The sequence below is a fragment of the Balaenoptera ricei genome, chromosome 7, assembly GCF_028023285.1.
Source record: "Balaenoptera ricei isolate mBalRic1 chromosome 7, mBalRic1.hap2, whole genome shotgun sequence".
Lineage (NCBI taxonomy): Eukaryota > Metazoa > Chordata > Mammalia > Artiodactyla > Balaenopteridae > Balaenoptera > Balaenoptera ricei.
In genome coordinates, this window is record NC_082645.1 from 76038067 (window position 1) to 76058744 (window position 20678).

General features: G+C 36.5%; 1 protein-coding gene across 2 annotated transcripts in view; it reads right to left on the reverse strand.

Moving 5' to 3' along the window:
* The window catches only part of COL5A2 (collagen type V alpha 2 chain), a 143437-nt gene that overhangs the window by 33447 nt on the left and 89312 nt on the right, over positions 1-20678 (reverse strand). For both annotated transcript variants that reach the window (XM_059928323.1, XM_059928322.1), the window contains 12 exons: positions 19794-19847; positions 16824-16877; positions 15790-15843; positions 14832-14876; positions 14387-14440; positions 6076-6120; positions 4934-4987; positions 2606-2704; positions 2217-2261; positions 2001-2099; positions 679-732; positions 338-445 (listed from right to left, as the gene is read on the reverse strand). In XM_059928323.1, coding sequence (XP_059784306.1) covers positions 338-445; positions 679-732; positions 2001-2099; positions 2217-2261; positions 2606-2704; positions 4934-4987; positions 6076-6120; positions 14387-14440; positions 14832-14876; positions 15790-15843; positions 16824-16877; positions 19794-19847 — 765 coding nt within the window. The remainder of the gene's footprint in view (positions 1-337; positions 446-678; positions 733-2000; positions 2100-2216; positions 2262-2605; positions 2705-4933; positions 4988-6075; positions 6121-14386; positions 14441-14831; positions 14877-15789; positions 15844-16823; positions 16878-19793; positions 19848-20678) is intronic.

A 20678-nucleotide genomic window follows, 5' to 3' on the forward strand; every position in this document is an offset into this window, starting at 1 on the left:
ATTTACCTGTTAACTTGTTTATTGCTTACCTCCCCACTAAACTATTGTTTACTAGCCCCCTCATGAAGGCTGGGACCATAGCATTCTTGTTCACTGATGTATCCCAAGCACCATATATCAAATTGGCATAGAGCAGTTGTTCAGTCAATATTAGATGAATGAATGAATGAACAATGATTAGACAGTTGGCTCCCTGAATTCACAGATAGCCATACTGAACTGTGCAATGCACCTGCTAGCAATTCTCTTAATTCCTCTAGTTTTCCTCACTATCCCAAAAGTTATTCATGTAATTCCCCCACAACTATAAGAATTTATTCAATCATTCAAATTTTACCCTTTCTCCCACGGGGCCTGGAGGACCAACTGTTCCTGGGTCACCTCGGGGACCTCGTTTGCCTTCTTCACCAGGTGGGCCTATTGGACCCTGAATACCATGTGGCCCCTATTGAAAACAGAAGGACAGATACCAGAAAGAGCCATTTGACAAGGGAGTTATAGTCAAAAGATTCATTTAAATAAGTCGTCACAAATTTTAAACTATATTAAGCAAACTATTTCCATCCAAAAAGTATTATAATTCTCACCGTCATTATTTGAAGTACTTGAGTATTTTGGGCTTACACTTCTGGATAATATTCATGTTCTTCTTATCATTGAAAAGAAATAAAACCTTACCGGTTCCCCTTTTGGGCCAGCTTCTCCTTTGAAACCTGGAACTCCTGGATCACCCTAAAATAAAAACATCGATAATTATAAGAACCAAGATATTTATCCAGCCCAACCTGCTTTAATTATTACAGTGAATGGGTCTTGAAAATTTTCTGCAGCTGAGTCTGTACTGAATCAGCAGTATAATAATTTTTTAAACTATGCAAATCTTGTAGAATGTGTGTGAAATTTTATAAAATCCAGTATAGTTAGGTAGTAATTTGTATATTTTACAGGGGTCTTCAAAAGACTTACTTTTAAAATCTTGTTTTTAATCATGCATAGTAGGATAATTAGAATTATTCAGTTATTATTCCAGTTTGATAAAAAAAATTAGAACTAACAATGACAACTTCAATAGATAAATCTATTTAGAGTCTATTTTAGGAAATAGATTTGTTCACCCAAAATCAAAATAATTTTATATCTATGCTCTATTTATTGAGATCTGACAAAACTTCAAATAGGGTATTTTATCTTTAGAGTATTCTAAAGTTTTGGGTATGTGTGTCTTTATAATACCAATTGTACTATAATTTGTGGGAACCAGATTGCTAGATTGAGAACATGATAAAATCAAATGTAAAATACCAACAACACGCATGTTTTTATAAATTTGTCACTAGCATTTAAAAAGGATTTATCAGCATGATCAAATTACTTAGATCAGGATCTTAAATATTTGTTTTAAGTAGTAGTAGGAAACAAAGTTTTGTTATATATCAAGCTAAAAGATACATAAGCACAACTTCTCAATGTGTTTATTTCTTAAGAACTAACCGTAATATTTTTACCAATAGATAAACATATGAATATAAAATATACAAATTTATAGAAAATGTGGAAACTCGTTCAATATAAACAACACGTTGGAAGCACTCTTCAAGAATAAATCTCAAGAAATAGCTGTTGAACCCATTTTAGCCAAGTTGTCATTATAAACCCCCATGAAAACTCCGTATTTCCCCATACTGGCTTGCAAAGTGTCTCCATATTTGTTATGCAACTATTTATAAAATTCTATGAGGTGGATCATGAAGTTATGACCTTACTATTTTAAACAAAAGAACGCTAAAATTTAACATAGTGCAATAATTTTCCCCTTTGAATTTAAACATGTAAATTGTACATTAACATTTGGCTTCCACTTTACAAAAATTCCTACCTTCTTTTGCCTCATTCAAATAAGTCACATTATCTATGTTTCACTGTTATCTCATTACATATTATTTCTCTGGCGATCTTAGTTGTATTATACTAATGGATGATAATTCTTTGATGGACATTACCGGTTGGCCTCGAATTCCTGGAGGTCCAGTGCTACCCTGAGGTCCTGGAGATCCAGGGGGCCCTGCTAAGCCAGGAGGACCAGAGGTACCCGGAGAGCCCTATTGGAATGCAAGAGTAACATGATGAGCAGAGACCTAGGCACAAGTCTACGGTCACTGTCCAAAGGATTGTATCCATTTGAACCTCATGTGGCATAAATGAAGTTAGTTACTCACTGTTGGGCCTTTGGCACCAGGCGTACCATCAGTTCCCACTGCACCCTAAAAGATACAGGAAAAGTTCATGAAATATTAAGCCATATCTAGGGTGGTATTCAGATGTCCACCCATCTCGCAAAAGGAGGCAGAAAAACTACCAAAAAGAAAGAAAGGAAAAATAAATCAACCACCATTATATTATAAAAATCACTTTTATGACTAATTAATTCCCTTTTCCACAAAATAGACAAAATCTGCAGAGTTGACAAGGGACATTTTTTTTTTCATGAGTTCTAAACACTCATTCAGAATTGAAAGAGAATATATTAAAATATGTTGCCTCTGTTCAAAAGTTATAAAACATGTCCAGCTTTCAGTGATAATTTTTAAATATACTAGGAACTTACAGGAAGACCTTGAGAGCCAACAGGACCCGGTAGCCCAGTTTCACCTCTTTGCCCCTGAGGACCTTCAGGGCCTCGTGCCCCAGTGGGACCTGCTTCTCCCTAAAGGGGTATGAGGAAAACGTTAATTTAAGAAAACATAAATGTGGTGTGTTTCAAAGCTGACTGCTTATTTGGAGTTTTACATTTTACACCCAATCATTTAAACGAGTCAAGAGCACAAAGTAGTTTCCAGGGGTGTGTGCCTAACTTAGCTTAAGGGACGGACTCACTTCCCGCCACTCTGGATGTGATGAGGCCCACAGCATGCAGAGCAGAGCAACCTGGTCAAGGTCACCTGATAGCCACCCTTGTTTCAACCCAAGATAGGGATTCACACAGTAAATAAAAATACAGGATGCCTGGTTAAGTTTTAATTCAGATAAACAACAAATGATTTCAGAATAAATTTGTCCCATGCAATATTTGGAACACATTTATCCTAAAAATGCATTCTTTATTTATCTGAAATTCAAACTTAGCTGAGTTTCTGCATTTTATCTAACATATTAGGTACCTAATGTAAATCAAATCCTAGAGGGAATCCCTATTATCCTTCACTGAAATACAAAGAGCGAGACGTGAAAGTTTACTCTTCATCTAGAGAGCCAGAGACCCTGGAAGAATATTACAGGTATGGCAGAATTCTGGCCAAAAACAAACACCGGGGGTGGTGGTCTTTATGTTGGGGGTGGTGGTAGGACAGGGAAACAATTTCTGAAACAGTTTTGTGAGGTGTTTGACTTTATTAAGGAGTTTTCAGTAGCCAACAGCCCGTACTAGAAAAACCCAGGAGGAGAGGGAAGTATCCATAGTGAACTACTGTATAAACTATGATGGCTAGTGAAGTCTTAACGAGAGGCCATAGTAGGAGCAGAAACCACTTCCTGCTAAGTGAGAGTCCTGGGCATTGTGAGTATTCTTTCTTGAATTCTCTAGCCAGAGCTCGGTGTGAGGGTGGAGAGTCTCACAGAGAGAGAGAGGGAAGGGATTTTGCCTATTTTGATTGAGGTACACAGGGAGGTTGGGTCCTCCAAGGTCAGAGTCAGTGGCAGCAGACTTAGGACTTCAGGGAGCAGATCAGGTACAGAGGGGAACTGAAGAAGGTCCTTCCTACTCAGCTGAGCTCACAGTGAGTTCTCAGTTAACGCAGGGACTGGTTAGTGAACCAACGGAGGGCACCATTTTAAAATAAAGCAGCCACACCCCTGTGGCACAGAATTTAAAGTCAGCGTTAGAGAGAGCCGAAGAATAATTTGACTTGATGACTCTCACATTTCAAAGAATACTTGAAATGTCAACTAGAGATTTTGTTTGTTTGTCTGTTTGTTTCGAAGTTCGAATCCAATCTGAGTGGCCCCACTAACAAGAAGCGTGGGCCTGTACTGAGGGCATCCTCTGCCTCAGGCACTATGCTAAGGGTTTGCATATTTTCTCACTTAATCTTCAATAAAATTCCTTGAGAAAACAAGATTTAGAGAGGTGAGGTGACTGGCCACGGTTATTTTTGTACAGCAGAATCTTGTGAGCAAATCCCTTCTTCGAGATGAAGAAAATTATTGCCAAAGAAAAACCGGGTGTGAGAAAAATCAAACGTATTGTGTTGTTCAAAGTTTGAAGGTAGTGTTCTGAGTTTATTCACTAATTTAGCTAATATAATCTTAATAACCTCCCACTGTAATCTATGGATTTATCATCCAAAGTGTTGAGAGAAAGAACAAGTTGTGACTCACTACAAATGTAAATCATCCCAGCAGAATACTTCAATTCATTCCCACATGGACAGCCAAATAGCCTCCCCACACGTGCCATTAATGATGGTGTAAGTTGGGGGGTGGAGGTGGGAAGAAGGGGGGCAGAAGTGGAGGCCAATACTGTGCGGCCTTTTGACCACCTCTGATTTATTTTACTCTCCTATTGTTTAGAACATTCTGCTATTTATTACTGCCAGGCACTGTATCCAAGAATGGAGTTCCAATTCAGATTAAACTCTTATTCCTCACAGCCGTTACAACTGTCTGGTGTTAGAGTCCTATTGCAACAGATTCTTTGATACTACAAGTGTATGACTATAAGTAATTCTCTTTTAATTACTTATTATATAATAATATCATTTTTTTCATTTTCTTTTTTTTTTCCCTACCATAATGGACATTGAGAATACGCTAGGCTCTTTTCCTTAGTTAAGAGCGACTTCCACACTCTTCAATGAAAGAAATGACATTCTTTACTTTGGGATTCAGGTACTTAAGTAATTCATATCATCAAGAGCTAAATATAGTAACATCTTACCTTCATCCCAGGATTTCCTGGAAAACCAGAGGAACCAGGTATCCCAAGAGGACCCTATTAAAAGAAACCAGAAAAGTGATTAGACATGTATTTTAATTAACATGAAATCTTTTATTCTGTACTTTGACATGTAAGAATAATCCACTTAGTACTTTAAAATCACAAAGATAATAATATACTTTTATCATAAGAACCTTACAACATTGATATGAAATTGTGCTAAAAGACATGTCCAGTGGTATTAAACATAACAGAATTTCCTAGTTGTAGCATACGAGAGTCAGTCACAAACACAAATTGTTTGAAACAATTGCTTCTAGAGAAATTACTTTCTTTGTGTTAACCAAGTAATAAGGATAGTTTTTAGAAAGTTACACATTGTACCAAAATCTAGGACTTCACTTTATTAAAATGATGATTAAGAATCATCTGGATATTTTGGAGTGATTTTTTTCAGGCTAATAAAGAGTGAATATGTGTCACTATACTACATTTGGGAAGGCATGAATAGAGTCTAAATCACTGATTTAAAGGAAATGAGTGTAAGAGGAATTTCATTCTAGGTTATCCTGATTCTTCTTTGAGGACTGTATTTTAAATCCATCAGTTTTGCATTAATAACAGCCCTTTTAAATTACACTTATTTTTCCTCCCATAGTTTGTTTCCTTTTTGTGAGTCACAAGGGAGAAAAGATCTTAAGGGCAAGTAATTTCAAATCTGATTTACCCTCCTAGTACTGAATATTTCCCTGAACTCATCGTGTTTTTCACCTATCCATTGTACGGACCATGCTGTATTCTTGTTCTTTTGTATACTCATCTTTCAAGACTAAGCTTAAAAATTGTACCTCTCTAAGTCTTTCTTGACATCTTTGTCTCACTACTGGTGTCAGTACAGGTAGGTTCCCATACTTCAGGTTGCTTTCCCTATTACAGCAGTTAGCAATAGCATTATGCTACAATATCAATTGATATATCTCTCTTCTTTGATAGGGCAGGTTTCAAAGACAAGTACTATGTGTTTATTGCCTTTCTGTTCCAAGCACCTGGGACACAGTAGGTGCTTTGTAAATGGTAATGAATGTACAAATGGAAGAATGAATGAATAAATGAATGAATGAATATGAAAGTAATACACTCACCATTGGCCCAGGTTTTCCAGGCATACCATGTGCACCTCGTTGTCCCTAATTAGGAGAAGAGGCAAGATAACAGTGCATTTTCTACAGTATTTGTTGACAATTCATTTACGTTATAAAAATTTCTATGTTAAAAATTGGAGAATGAATATTAAGGTTAACTGACAACTTTACCTAGGTTAATAGCAATAAAAATACACATTTATACAACATGGGTAAAGTAGCAATATGCACATCTATCCTTACAGCAATAAGAAAGAAAAATCAAGACTGGAAATATAAACTGATTAAAATGATTCTTTTTACTTGAACGTGTCACCTTCTATCAAATGAGCTCAGAGACAATGCAACTTTGAACACCAGGCTCTTCTTAATAGCCAGAATAACCCAGAGGAAGGAATGTGCTCCATGTAAAACAAAAACCTAAAGCACATGTGCACACACATGTACACACACACACACACACACACAAAGGGAATTAAGTAGTAGTGAATGCTGCGGGTGTCACCCAGATCCCCCTTCAGCACAGAAGTAATCATTCTACCACTGCTGGAAGTGTTGTAAGCTGTGATGGCTCACAGTTGAGACCCTTCCCACAAATTGCTGAAAGGAGTTAGGTATCCCAAGGTTATGCCCTTCTATGGTCAATGCAGTGGTACAAAGGATTAGCCCCCATTCAAAACAGTCCGAAGAGCCATCCCAGCTCCACTGTTCCCATGGAATGGAAGACTTATAAAGATTGAGGTCTCTGTTGCAAATGTAACACAGTTTAATTTCTCCCTGTGGCAAATCCTGCTTATTTTATTAATTTCTTCATAGGTGTAGTTTCTTTCTTTTATTAAAAAATAAATTTATTTGTTTATTTATTTTTGGCTGCGTTGGGCCTTCGTTGCTGCAAGCGGGGTCTATTCTTTGTTGTGGTGCACGGGCTTCTCATGGTGGTGGCTTCTCTTGTTGCAGAGCACAGGCTCTAGGTGTACAGGCTTCAGTAGTTGTGGCTCGTGGGCTCTAAAGAGCAGGCTCAGTAGCTGTGGTGCACGGGCTTAGATGCTCCGCGGCATGTGAGATCTTCCCAGACGAGGGCTTGAACCCATGTCCTCTGCATTGCCAGGTGGATTCTTTTTTTTTTTGAATTTTATTTTATTTATTTATTTTTACAGCAGATTCTTATTAGTCATCAATTTTATACACATCAGTGTATACATGTCAATTTCAATCGCCAAATTCATCCCACCCCCACACCCCGCCGCTTTCCCCCCTTGGTGTCCATACATTTGTTCTCTACATCTGTGTCTCAATTTCTGCCCTGCAAACCGGTTCATCTGTACCATTTTTCTAGGTTCCACATATATGCGTTAATATACGATATTTGTTTTTCTCTTTCTGACTTACTTCACTCTGTATGACAGTCTCTAGATCCATCCACGTCTCAACAAATGACCCAATTTCATTCATTTTTATGGCTGAGTAATATTCCATTGTATATATGTACCACAACTTCTTTATCCATTCATCTGTCGATGGGCATTTAGGTTGCTTCCATGACCTGGCTATTGTAAATAGTGCTGCAATGAACATTGGGGTGCATGTGTATTTTTGAATTATGGTTTTCTCTGGGTATATGCCCAGTAGTGGGATTGCTGGGTCATATGGTAATTCTATTTTTGGTTTTTTAAGGAACCTCCATACTGTTCTCCATAGTGGCTGTATCAATTTACATTCTCACCAACAGTGCAAGAGGGTTCCCCTTTCTCCACACCCTCTCCAGTATTTGTTGTTTGTAGATTTTCTGATGATGCCCTTTCTAACTGGTGTGAGGTGATACCTCATTGTAGTTTTGATTTGCATTTCTCTAATAATTAGTGATGTTGAGCAGTTTTTCATGTGCTTCTTGGCCATCTGTATGTCTTCTTTGAAGAAATGTCTATTTAGGTCTTCTGCCCACGTTTGGATTGGGTTGTTTTTTTTTTTGATATTGAGCTGCATGAGCTGTTTATATATTTTGGAGATTAATCCTTTGTCCATTGATTGGTTTGCAAATATCTTCTCCCATTCTGAGGGTTGTCTTTTCGTCTTGTTTATGGTTTCCTTTGCTGTGCAAAAGCTTTGAAGTTTCATTAGGTCCCATTTGTTTATTTTTGTTTTTATTTCCATTACTCTAGGAGGTGGATCAAAAAAGATCTTGCTGTGATTTATGTCAAAGAGTGTTCTTCCTACGTTTTCCTCTAAGAGTTTTATAGTGTCTGGTCTTACATTTAGGTCTTTAATCCATTTTGAGTTTATTTTTGTGTATGGTGTTAGGGAGTGTTCTAATGTCATTCTTTTGCATGTAGCAGTCCAGTTTTCCCAGCACCACTTATTGAAGAGACTGTCTTTTCTCCATTGTATATCTTTGCCTTCTTTGTTATAGATTAGCTGACCATAGGTGCATGGGTTTATCTCTGGGCTTTCTATCTTGTTCCATTGATCTATGTTTCTGTTTTTGTGCCAGTACCATATTGTCTTGATGACTGTAGCTTTGTAGTATAGTCTGAAGTCAGGGAGTCTGATTCCTCCAGCTCCGTTTTTTTCCCTCAAGACTGCTTTGGCTATTCGGGGTCTTTTGTGTCTCCACACAAATTTTAAGATGATGTGTTCTAGTTCCGTAAAAAATGCCATTGGTAATTTGATAGGGATTGCATTGAATCTGTAGATTGCTTTGGGTCGTATAGTCATTTTCACAATATTGATTCTTCCAATCCAAGAACATGGTATATTTCTCCATCTGTTGGTATCATCTTGAATTTCTTTCATCAGTGTCTTATAGTTTTCTGCATACAGGTCTTTTGTCTCCCTAGGTAGGTTTATTCCTAGGTATTTTATTCTTTTTGTTGCAATGGTAAATGGGAGTGTTTCCTTAATTTCTCTTTCAGATTTCTCATCATTAGTATATAGGAATGCAAGAGATTTCTGTGCATTAATTTTGTATCCTGCAACTTTACCAAAATGATTAGCTCTTGTAGTTTTCTGGTGGCATCTTTAGGATTCTCTATGTATAGTATCATGTCATCTGCAAACAGTGACAGTTTTACTTGTTCTTTTCCAATTTGGATTCCTTTTATTTCTTTTTCTTCTCTGATTGCCATGGCTAGGACTTCCTAAACTATGTTGAATAATAGTGGTGAGAGTGGACATCCTTGTCTTGTTCCTGATCTTAGAGGAAATGCTTTCAGTTTTTCACCATTGAGAATGATGTTTGCTGTGGGTTTGTCGTATATGGCCTTTATTATGTTGAGGTAGATTCCCTCTATGCCCACCTTCTGGAGAGTTTTTATCATAAATAGGTGTTGAATTTTGTCAAAAGCTTTTCCTGCATCTATTGAGATGATCATATGGTTTTTCTTCTTCAATTTGTTACTATGGTGTATCACATTGATTGATTTGCGTATATTGAAGAATCCTTGCATCCCTGGGATAAATCCCACTTGATCATGGTGTATGATCCTTTTAATGTGTTGTTGGATTCTGTTTGCTAGTATTTTGTTGAGGACTTTTGCGTCTATATTCTTCAGTGATATTGGTCTGTAATTTTCTTTTTTTGTAGTATCTTTGTCTGGTTTTGGTATCAGGGTGATGGTGCCCTCATAGAATAGGTCTGAGGATTGTTCCTTCCTCTGCAATTTTTTGGAAGAGTTTGAGAAGGATGGGTGTTAGCTCTTCTCTAAATGTTTGATAGAATTCACCTGTGAAGCCATCTGGTCCTGGACTTTGTTGGTTGGAAGATTTTTAATCACAGTTTCAATTTCATTACTTGTGATTGGTCTGTTCACATTTTCTATTTCTTCCTGGTGCAGTCTTGGAAGGTTATACCTTTCTAAGAATTTGTTCATTTCTTCCAGGTTGTCCATTTTATTGGCATAGTGTTGCTGTAGTAGTCTCTTAGGATGCTTTGTATTTCTGTGGTGTCTGTTGTAACTTCACCTTTTTCATTTCTAATTTTATTGAGTCCTCTCCCTCTTTTTCTTGATGAGTCTGGCTAATGGTTTATCAATTTTGTTTATCTTCTCAAAGAACCAGCTTTTAGTTTTATTGATCTTTGCTATTGTTTTCTTTGTTTCTATTTCATTTACTTCTGCTCTGATCTTTATGATTTCTTTCCTTCTGCTAACTTTGGGTTTTGTTTTTTCTTCTTTCTCTAGTTCCTTTAGGTGTAAGGTTAGATTGTTTATTTGAGATTTTTCTTGTTTCTTGAGGTAGGCTTGTATAGCTATAAACTTCCCTCTTAGAACTGCTTTTGCTGCATCCCATAGGTTTTGGATCGTCGTGTTTTCATTGCCATTTGTCTCTAGGTATTTTTTGATTCCCTCTTTGATTTCTTCAGTGATGTCTTGGTTATTTAGTAACGTATTGTTTTTCCCCCATGTGTTTGTGTTTTTCACGTTTTTATCCCTGTAATTCATTTGTAATCTCATAGCATTGTGGTCAGAAAAGATGTTTGATATGATTTCAATTTTCTAAAATTTACTGAGGCTTGATTTGTGACCTAAGATGCGATCTATCCTGGAGACTGTTCCCTGTGCACTTGAGAAGAACGTGTAATCTGCTGTTTTTGGATGGAATGTCCTATAAATATCAATTAAATCTATCTTGTCTATTGTGTCACTTAAAGGTTCTGTTTCCTTATTTATTTTCATTTTGGATGATCTGTCCATTGGTGTAAGTGAGGTGTTAAAGTCCCCTACTATTATTGTGTTACTGTCGATTTCCTATAAAGTTCTTAGCAGCTGCCTTATGTATTGAGGTGCTCCTATGTTGGGTGCATATAGTTTTATAATTGTTATACCTTCTTCTTGGATTGATCCCTTGATCATTATGTAGTGTCCTTCCTTGTCTCTTGTAACATTCTTTATTTTAAAGTCTATTTTATCTGACATGAGTATTGCTACTCCAGCTTTCTTTTGATTTCCATTGGCATGGAATATCTTTTTCCATCCCCTCACTTTCAGTCTGTATGTGTCCCTAGGTCTGAAGTGGGTCTCTTGTAGACAGCATATATATGGGTCTTGTTTTTTGTATCCATTCAGCAAGCCTGTGTCTTTTGGTTGGAGCATTTAATCCATTCACGTTTAAGGTAATTATCGATATGTATGTTCCTACGACCATTTTCTTAATTGTTTTGGGTTTGTTTTTGTAGGTCCTTTTCTTCTCTTGTGTTTCCCACTTAGAGAAATTCCTTTAGCATTTGTTGTAGAGCTGGTTTGGTGGTGCTGAATTCTCTTAGCTTTTGCTTGTCTGTAAAGCTTTTGATTTCTTCATTGAATCTGAATGAGATCCTTGCCGGGTAGAGTAATCTTGGTTGTAGCTTCTTCCCTTTCATCACTTTAAGTCTATCATGCCACTCCCTTCCGGCTTGTAGAGTTTCTGCTGAGAAATCAGCTGTTAACCTCATGGGAGTTCCCTTGTATGTTGTCATTTTTCCCTTGCTGCTTTCAATAATTTTTCTTTGTCTTTAATTTTTGCCAATTTGATTATTATGTGTCTTGGCATGTTTCTCCTTGGGTTTGTCCTCTATGGGACTCTCTGCGCTTCCTGGACTTGGGTGGCTATTTCCCTTCCCATGTTAGGGAAGTTTTCTACTATAATCTCTTCAAATATTTTCTCGGGTCCTTTGTCTCTCTCTTCTCCTTCTGGGACCCCTAAAATGCAAATGTTGTTGCGTTTAATGTTGTCCCAGAGGTCTCTTAGGCTGTCTTCATTTCTTTTCATTCTTTTTTCTTTATTCTGTTCAGCAGCAGTGAATTCCACCATTCTGTCTTCCAGGTCACTTATCTGTTCTTCTGCCTCAGTTATTCTGCTATTGATTCCTTCTAGTGTAGTTTTCATTTCAGTTATTGTATTGTTCATCTCTGTTTGTTTGTTCTTTAATTCTTCTAGGTCTTTGTTAAACATTTCTTGCATCTTCTCGATCTTTGCCTCCTTCTTTTTCCGAGGTCCTGGATCATCTTCACTATCATTATTCTGAATCCTTTTTCTGGAAGGTTGCCTATCTCCACTTCATTTAGTTGTTTTTCTGGGGTTTTATCTTGTTCCTTCATCAGGTACATAGCCCTCTGCCTTTTCATCTTGTCTATCTTTCTGTGAATGTGGTTTTTGTTCCACAGGCTGCAGGATTATAGTTCTTCTTGCTTTTGCTGTCTGCCCTCTTGGCAGGCGGATTCTTAACCACTGCGCCGCCAGGGAAGTCCCATAGGGTGTAGTTTCTGAGAGCACTCAGAAAACAAATTTCCTGCACACAAGTCTGCTTTAATGCCATTTCCTTGGAGAACTGACCCGTATATCATTGGTGCCAGAGGTAGTCAAGAAAGCCTATGCTAAAATGGAGTTTTTAAGCTGGATTCCTCCCTGGCCAGCTGGCGATAGATAGGGTATGGATTTCTCTTGGCATGCTGTAGTGATGCAGTAGTAAATATTGTCTCCAGTAGTGAACTCAGATAGGGTACAAGTGTAAGGGAGTGGGCTATGGGTGCAATAGCTCAGGCATTTGAGAAGGTTTAGGGGATGTAACAATTACTAAGTTAATGGAACTGCATGGGTCTTGTCGAGTGAATCCATTGGAGAAAGATGCTGAAAGGCTGATGGTAATTAATCATCAATATAAATCTTCTTAGCAGCATTTAAAAATATTGTCATCTTCTACAACCAGAGGGAAGAAAAAGTTGAAGATTAGGCCCAGGACTTTATGATAAAGGTTTAAGTGCTCTTGAGAAGGTTGAATTCTAAAATGTGGAAAGTCTGCTATGCCATGGTCAGGGCCCTTGATTGGAGGGAATGGGACCTTGAAATTTGGCATTGGGATATCTTAAGAACTTTGAAATCTCTAATACCCTGAAGCCTCTGGGCCTACAGAAGTGGTCCTTCCCACCATTAACAGCTTATACTTCTCTCTTGCTTAAAGATGAAACAAAGGTCTCTACTTTACCAGACAATATATGCCACTACCACCACCACCACCACCACCTGCTCCTCCCCTGGCCACCAGACCAACAACTAGCATCAAGTCACAGAATAACTGCATTGAGGAAATGCTGTTTCTGATAAAAGAGTGAAGAGACTATACACCAAAAAATCTATAAGTCCTATACATCATGTAGAGGCAGAATCCAAGAAAGAATGTATGGGATTAGGTCCTGAAGGTACTGGATCAAGAGGGACAGGATATAAAGCTGGAGAATTTTAATGATTTGGAAGCACTCTCCCATAATACATATTTAACACCCTGATAAAGACCCTGGGAAATGTTGTTAACAGGGACAATAGTTCTTAGAAACTTGGAAAGAGCAGTGGCACACACTAAGTGAAGTAGAAATGCTGGAACTGCCTGGGCAGATGGTAGAATAAAGCACAGAGAAGTGAACACAGTAGATTGGATATAATATGTATGGCTGGATAAGGCAATAGCTGACTATATTCTACAATATTCTCTACATTTCCAGAGGAGACGCTGCCTGTAAGTGATTAAGAATGGCCTAGTGAGAGGGTCTCACTTCTCCTGAATCAAGGCCCTGATTTTGGTACCATTGAGAAGCACTAAGGTGGTTGTCTTCTATGGGATAATAGTAGGGGATGCTATAAACCTGGGAATTTTAATTATAATGGGGATGATAGGATATCAAAATAACAGAGGCCAGATGGCAGTCCTTAATTGTCAAAAGAAAAGTGGGTGAAATATAATGAACTGCAAGTTTTTGAAATATTAGCAAGTATAGCCCGACTTTCAGAGAGCTGTGATGAGAATGAACAAAATAACGCTCCCCTCCAGGTTCAAGGTAGATGGACAGACAGCAAGAGAATTTCTCAATCTATACAATTAAAATCAATCAAGAGAAGATGACCAGGAGACTCTAATCTTTAAAAGGGTTTATTCATAGTACTTACCTTTTAGGATTGTGATGAACAAGAGATAAAGATATTTAGAAGAATGCTTGGCAGATAATAAGTGCTTGATAAATATTACCTGTTATTATAATGTGATTACTATTCCAAAGTCTATGATTCTCCATGCTGCTAAATGTTTTTATTATTTCTTAAATTCTGTATTAAAATAAGTAGGCAACAAATGTACTTTGGTTATGTAAGATGTTAACTTTAACAGAAGGTAGGTATAGGGTACAAGGGAACATGGGAACTCTCTTCTATTTTTACAACTTTTCTGTAAACTTAAATTTGTTTCAAAATAAAAAGTATAAAAATTACAAAGTAGGCAACCAGTATGTCATTCTCATTTAAAACGCATATTCAGTAAAGCATTTGAGAGAGTTGAAATACACATACTTACAGGAGCACCCTGTGGCCCAAGTCTCCCTCTCTCTCCTGGCATTCCTCTTGGGCCCTGCAGATGAGAGAGAAACATCTCTTGAAACATCTTACTTGAATTTCTAGGGTAGTTTGATTTCACTACTCAAATCAATCAAGACCCATTATAATTGACCTAAATAGATTTCACTTAACCTAGCTTTAATGGCCTAAATCTACAATAATCCTGATTTGATCACTGGGTACCGAAAAAGAATAAGGGTATTCAACAAATAAGAAAAACAATGTAACGCAGTAAGCCTTTTCTATTTGAAGGGGCAATTCTTACAGTGTGCTTGCCTTTCAGCTGATAATAAAGGATTATTTCACCAGCTAACATATGTGCTCTAGGTCTTTTTTTTTTTTTTTTTCATTTAAACATTCTCTTAGTATTATCTAAAAAAGCAAAGAATTAAATTGATACGTACCATTGGACCCATGGCACCCATTGGACCAGTAGGGCCAGCTTCACCCTAAAGCAAAAATGAGATCATATTACAATATGGGAAACCTTCAATTGATATTCATATCATTCTGTTCCATGTGTGTGTTATTTTAAAGGTTTATTTTTCAAAGTGAGCATTTGAAAGGTATACTTTCAATGAAGGACCTCAAAATTCTCCTGTAACACCTTTTCTCAAAATACAATGGAAATTTAGTTTCTACAGAAATAAGTCTAAAATAAAACTGGGGATTTAAGCAAGACTGATAGAACTATCACACCTAGCCACATTAATTAGAATTAAAAAACTAATTATTTGTCTATGTCTGATAATACTTCAGGTCAAGTAAAATTTTACAAAGCTAAAATTGACTGTAATATTCCTTTAAGATCTCTTATAGGAAGCTTAGAAATGACAAATTTAAAGCCAAATGCTTTTTCACATATGTATTTCATCGTACTTTCTACTAAAAAGTCATCTGCACTTCCTGAATGTCCTCTTTCCCTCTAGAAGCATAAATAAATTTGGGAAAGAAATGATGGCCAAGAGGCCCTAGAATTAAAAGGGTACTAAATAATGGGACTAATGAACCATCTAAACCTCTCAGATATTTTTAAAGAAGAAAAAAGAGTAAATGTGTTTTAGAGGGTGGATTCATAGTGCATCTTTATATAAAGATAACAGCCATCCTACATTGGTAGAAACCCAGTGCCATGGTGGCTGTTCTTGGTGGCAAAATTAAGTCATGTTGTGTATCCTGCTAAATCTATTGCCACTCATCCATGAAAGATTATATTTATCTATTAAATTTATCTACTTAACTATTCATTTTTTATACTCCTCTTTCCTCCAGAACTATTTAAGGTGGTCCTGAAAAAAATTTTAGACTTGAAGCAGAACAGAAATGCTATAGTGGGGTTGTATTGAGATACTATACAATTACCTTGGAACCGATTGCTCCAAGTTCACCTTTAGGGCCTTCAAGACCTTTGTGTCCCTGAGAAAAAAAATATAAATTTGTATTTTATTGCTTTTTTGAGCCTCAGAAATGTAAAAGAAGAACCAAAAATAAGCTCACAGAAAGTACTTTATGAAAACAGATCTCAGATTTACAGTTGTTACTCAAAATGTTTCCAAATTCTCAACCTTCTTTGAAAGTCTATCCAAAGAAAATTAAAGTAGGGTTTCCCTCTTTAAATAACGTTTTCAATGTGCAATGTTCTCACCTTTCAAATTTTTGTGACTTCATAGAAATTTATTTTATAGCAACAAATAAAAAACCTATGGTGGCCTTAGAGAAAACAAATAATTATAGAATTTATATAGTTATAAAATATGGTTTATATCCAGGAGTGATGTTCAAAATATTTAATAACTAGTATAGGAGCAAGCATTCTAATTATAAGCTCAACCACTCAAAACAGAGGCCAGTCAATGTACACTGAGTGAATATCAACCATGCTTTCAGATAGATAGATAGATATGTAATTTCTATATATGTATGTAACATAATAGTTGCATATTAATTATCCTGAGTTATAAAGAGAGAAGCATTCTATAGACTTCCATGTCTGAGTTGGGCTGAGTTGGCTAGGCACCCCCTGTGATCTAGTGCACTTTTTAGTATTGTGTCGTTTATTCCACTATATAGTAATTGCCTGTTTTCTTAACTGAATCTCATTAGCCTGAAGCTGAGAGTCATGGACATTTCTCATTTATCACTGTTTTTTCTTTCATAGCACAGTATTCATAGTATTCACAGTATTACATAGTAAGAACTCAAAATACATTTGTTTATAGAATCAAATGAAATGTAAAACAAAGCATTGTGATTTTGGTAACTGCAGATGACTACTACAACCACAGCCAGTTAAGGGCAATTGACAAATGGAATTGTAAAGATTTTGAAGGTAATGCTCCCCAGACCCTACTCTATAAGCCACAGTATCTAAAAGGATTACAGAGGATTGAACTTACTCGGTGACCCTTCAGGCCTGGAAGACCAGGAGCCCCAGGAAATCCTCGAGCTCCCTGTTGAGGGTAAAAAAAAAAAAAACAGATAAGGCATTTCAGAGTCATTAACTGCATAATACACTTTTTTTTCCAAAAAATATCTGGTACATAGTTTTTCACTAACAAACCTAAGGAAAAAAAGGAGAAGTATATTTTTACCTGTCAAAATACATCTAGGTGATCAAAAATTAGCAAGGCAAATGGAAACATGTCTTACACAGAGACACGGATTAATGCCAGGTATTGATTTGATGACATTTTAAAATTTTCAAATTATATCACTGTATTATAATTAATAAAGAATAAACAACAAGAAAATAAACCTGAGTCAACCTGCTCAGTGTCTGAATCAAGTAGCTCAAGGTACAGGAAAAAAAATCCGAAGAACTTAAGGAAAACTATGTTTTCCCTCCTTTATATTGTGTTTTATTTGTGGTAGAAGAATAAATGTATGTGTAGCAAACCAATATGATTTATTTTTTCTGAACTTCTAAGTATTAGCAGCAGAATATGATTAGAAAGATTATATTAAAATGTGATCAGAAATTTTTTTAAATAAAATGTTCAGAAGAAGCTTGTGGATTTGTGATTGTTTAAAAAACTGAGAAAATGAAATATCCAACAGAAAAGAAAGTCAAGAAATACGAAGAGAATGGGTTGGTTCCTTGACTCAGTTTCTTCATTTCTGTTAATTCTATGCATCCTTCACCTAAGCATATCAAATTAAAAAAAAAATAGAAATCAAACACTAAATAAAATCCAAACGGCATGACTATTTTGAAATGATGCTTGAAACTTTTTACTCATACCCTCTTAAAATAGATAACGACCCAGTGACTTAATTATTCACTTATTCTGGTTGACTACATTAATTAGGTTTTGAACTGAATGCTATTAATACTGCCACCAGTAGACTGAGCACCTTGATAGCACAGACTGATGCTATCAAATATTATCAATTATTATTATTAATCTGCATATCCCTGGCACTTAGCCTTATGCCTTAGTAGTGGGCATTCAAGAATAAGCATTGAATAAACAACTGAATGAAGAAATGGTTTAACATTCATCATCTTTTTCATCTTCTTGACATTCATGGCGCTTTTCCTAAATCTTTCTGAAGGAACTTCTCTTGTACTAGCACAATCTAACAAGCAAAATCCTTCTGTTCTGTATTATCATAGACTTAACTTAAAGTTAATTGAATGAATAAATAACTCAGTAAATGAAATTTGTATGATAAAAGCAAAGCAATAATTCCTCTGCGACCTCTTCCAGGGAAAATGTTTCTGTAGTGTTTTCTAGGGGGTTATCATAGTAAGGGCACATCAAACCATGCTCTCTGAACAAATAAAGTTCCACTAATTCTTCTGTTTACACAGCCTGACTTAGGAATTCGTTCACTTCAAAAACTCCCTTTAAGTTTTTCCACTGGAATGCTCCCCTTTACTGAGATTCGTCTCCCCTCCATCCTGAGCAGAAACTCAGTATACATCCATCTAAGCCTATAGGGGAATTTCTGAGCTATGTTATTTCAAATAATTAGTTAACTTTTGAGTTTTTGTGGTCTGCAAGGGAATTCTCATATGATTACATATCTTTAATATAACAAGAAAATAAACCAGATGTACTAGCGCTCATAAAATTTTTCTCATTCTGCCGACCCAAGACTGTCATCACACCCCAATCACACATCGTTGCATTGCACTCACAGAGTGCATCTGTGACATGTTGGCAGGGCACGTTTCCTCCCCGTGGAGGGCCTACGCTGTGAATAGGTGCAAGAGTGTAGCAGGGCAGGAGGTTCAAGCCTGGATTGGCTCACGTGGACATCCGTGCTAATGACTAAACCACATGTCTTTGTCTGCATGGACTTTTCAGGCTGATGGGGGAGGAAAGGAAAGAGAGAGCGGGGAACTGGGGAACTGGTTTTGTGTTTGAAACGAAATAATCCTTACAGCGCTGTAAATTCCCTTAAAAGATCAGCATTTATTTGTTTAAAAAAATCCTAGCATTGAACCTCATCAATTTTCAGGAAGTAAAGGGAGAATAATTCAGTATTGTTGGATGTATTGGGTGGCAGAAACATTAGGATATTATCGGAAATATAATAAGTAGGAGGCCAAATCAGTTTAGGGGATTTTGGACAAGGAAAAAGTTTAAGAGCAGGAATGTTAGAACATTTTTGCTTGCTTATCATTTTCTAATTTTCCCCATTGCCTGTGTAGTGCATCCTAGGGGAGGGCCTATCAAGGTAATATGAGTGAAGAAAGAAAGGTGGGGTCAGAGTGTGGCCAAGTGGCCCAGGTCTCGAATTCTGGTGGAACCAGTTGCCAGGGACTTCTCCCTGTAGTAAGCCAAGCGGGAAGAAAATAGCTGTATCAGCAGAGCTGGTGATCAGTACACCTTGTCATAAGATTTTAGGGGCCAGGACATCAATCAAGAATTTCAGTCAACAACAGGGTTTGGGGAAGCAGCCAAACAGGAATCTTGTCCACAATTTATTGTTCTAGGATATAAAAAACAAATCAATAAACTCTTTAAAGCAGTTGTTTTCAACATATGAATAATACAAAATTAAAAATACTAAAAATATCTTTAAAAGATAAATGGGATTGATATGTTGTGAAATTTAAGTAAGTCAAGCTGGTGACTTAAATGAAAATTTGATACTCATTTTGGAAAGAATCCATGTTAGGTTATGATATAATTTTCTAGCTCTAGAAGGGTCATTTATATGGTGCCAATGCAAAGCAGGCAATTGGAATTAGCTATCACCCTGGCAAACCGTCCTGTTTCAGAATGACAGAAGAGAACATATCTTGGTGACAGTGCCTAATGCATGCGCAGGCAATGAATTGCGAGTTAATTTTAAATGTTCTTTATTTTTTGAAGTTTGTCTTTACATTGTTGTATTGATCAGTATAAACTTACCGGAGATCCTGCAAATCCTACTTCACCAGCTTTTCCATTTCTACCAGGCTCACCCTTTATGGAAAAAAAGCAAAGTAGAGGGAAGCAAAGAGGAATTAAAATGTTCTCTCCTGAGACTAAATGACAAATCGATTGCAGATAAAAAGTCTTACTTAGAAAGCTTACGCCCAATGCTCTAAGCAGTGTAAGAACACAGCTCTATTCCTGATGGCAATCCATTAGAGCAAGTCAGTTTGTGGAGATTTCACTCATTTATCAGAAGAAGAAATAAATATAAATTATACTGGTCTCACCTAGCTCATCATTTTATGAACATCAAAATTTACACACACACACATGCTATGAAATTCTACATCAACATGTAGCACTGAATTAAATAAATAGTGCTTCTTACAATGATATGTGCCATTTCTTTCTTGTGATGAAAAAAAATTTAAGAACTACCAGAGATATTTTCTTTATGGCCAAATTCATTGTAATCCACTTAAATAGATCTCACGATACACAAAGAGAAAATATTTTCTTGGTTTAATGTCACACAGACGTTGATGGTTTACCCATAATTTTATCCTCAACTTTGGTACAACTAACAAAAGAATCCAGAAAAGCAAATCTGTTGTTACATCCTGTTCTTTGTTCTTTGATCACATGTTCTTAATGTTAAAATCTGAAGGTTAGCCATAACTTTAATTAAAAATTCAATTAAAGAAATGAAGCATTTCTTCAAATGCTCAAAATTTCTTCAGTGCTCAAAATGAAGCATTTTGAGCACTGGAGAGCAATATTGACACTATTTTACTAACACTTTTTAAAAAATCCATTTAATGAGGGCCTCACAATGATGTTTCAGGATCAAAGCAATGTATTTTTCCTTAAGATCACTTC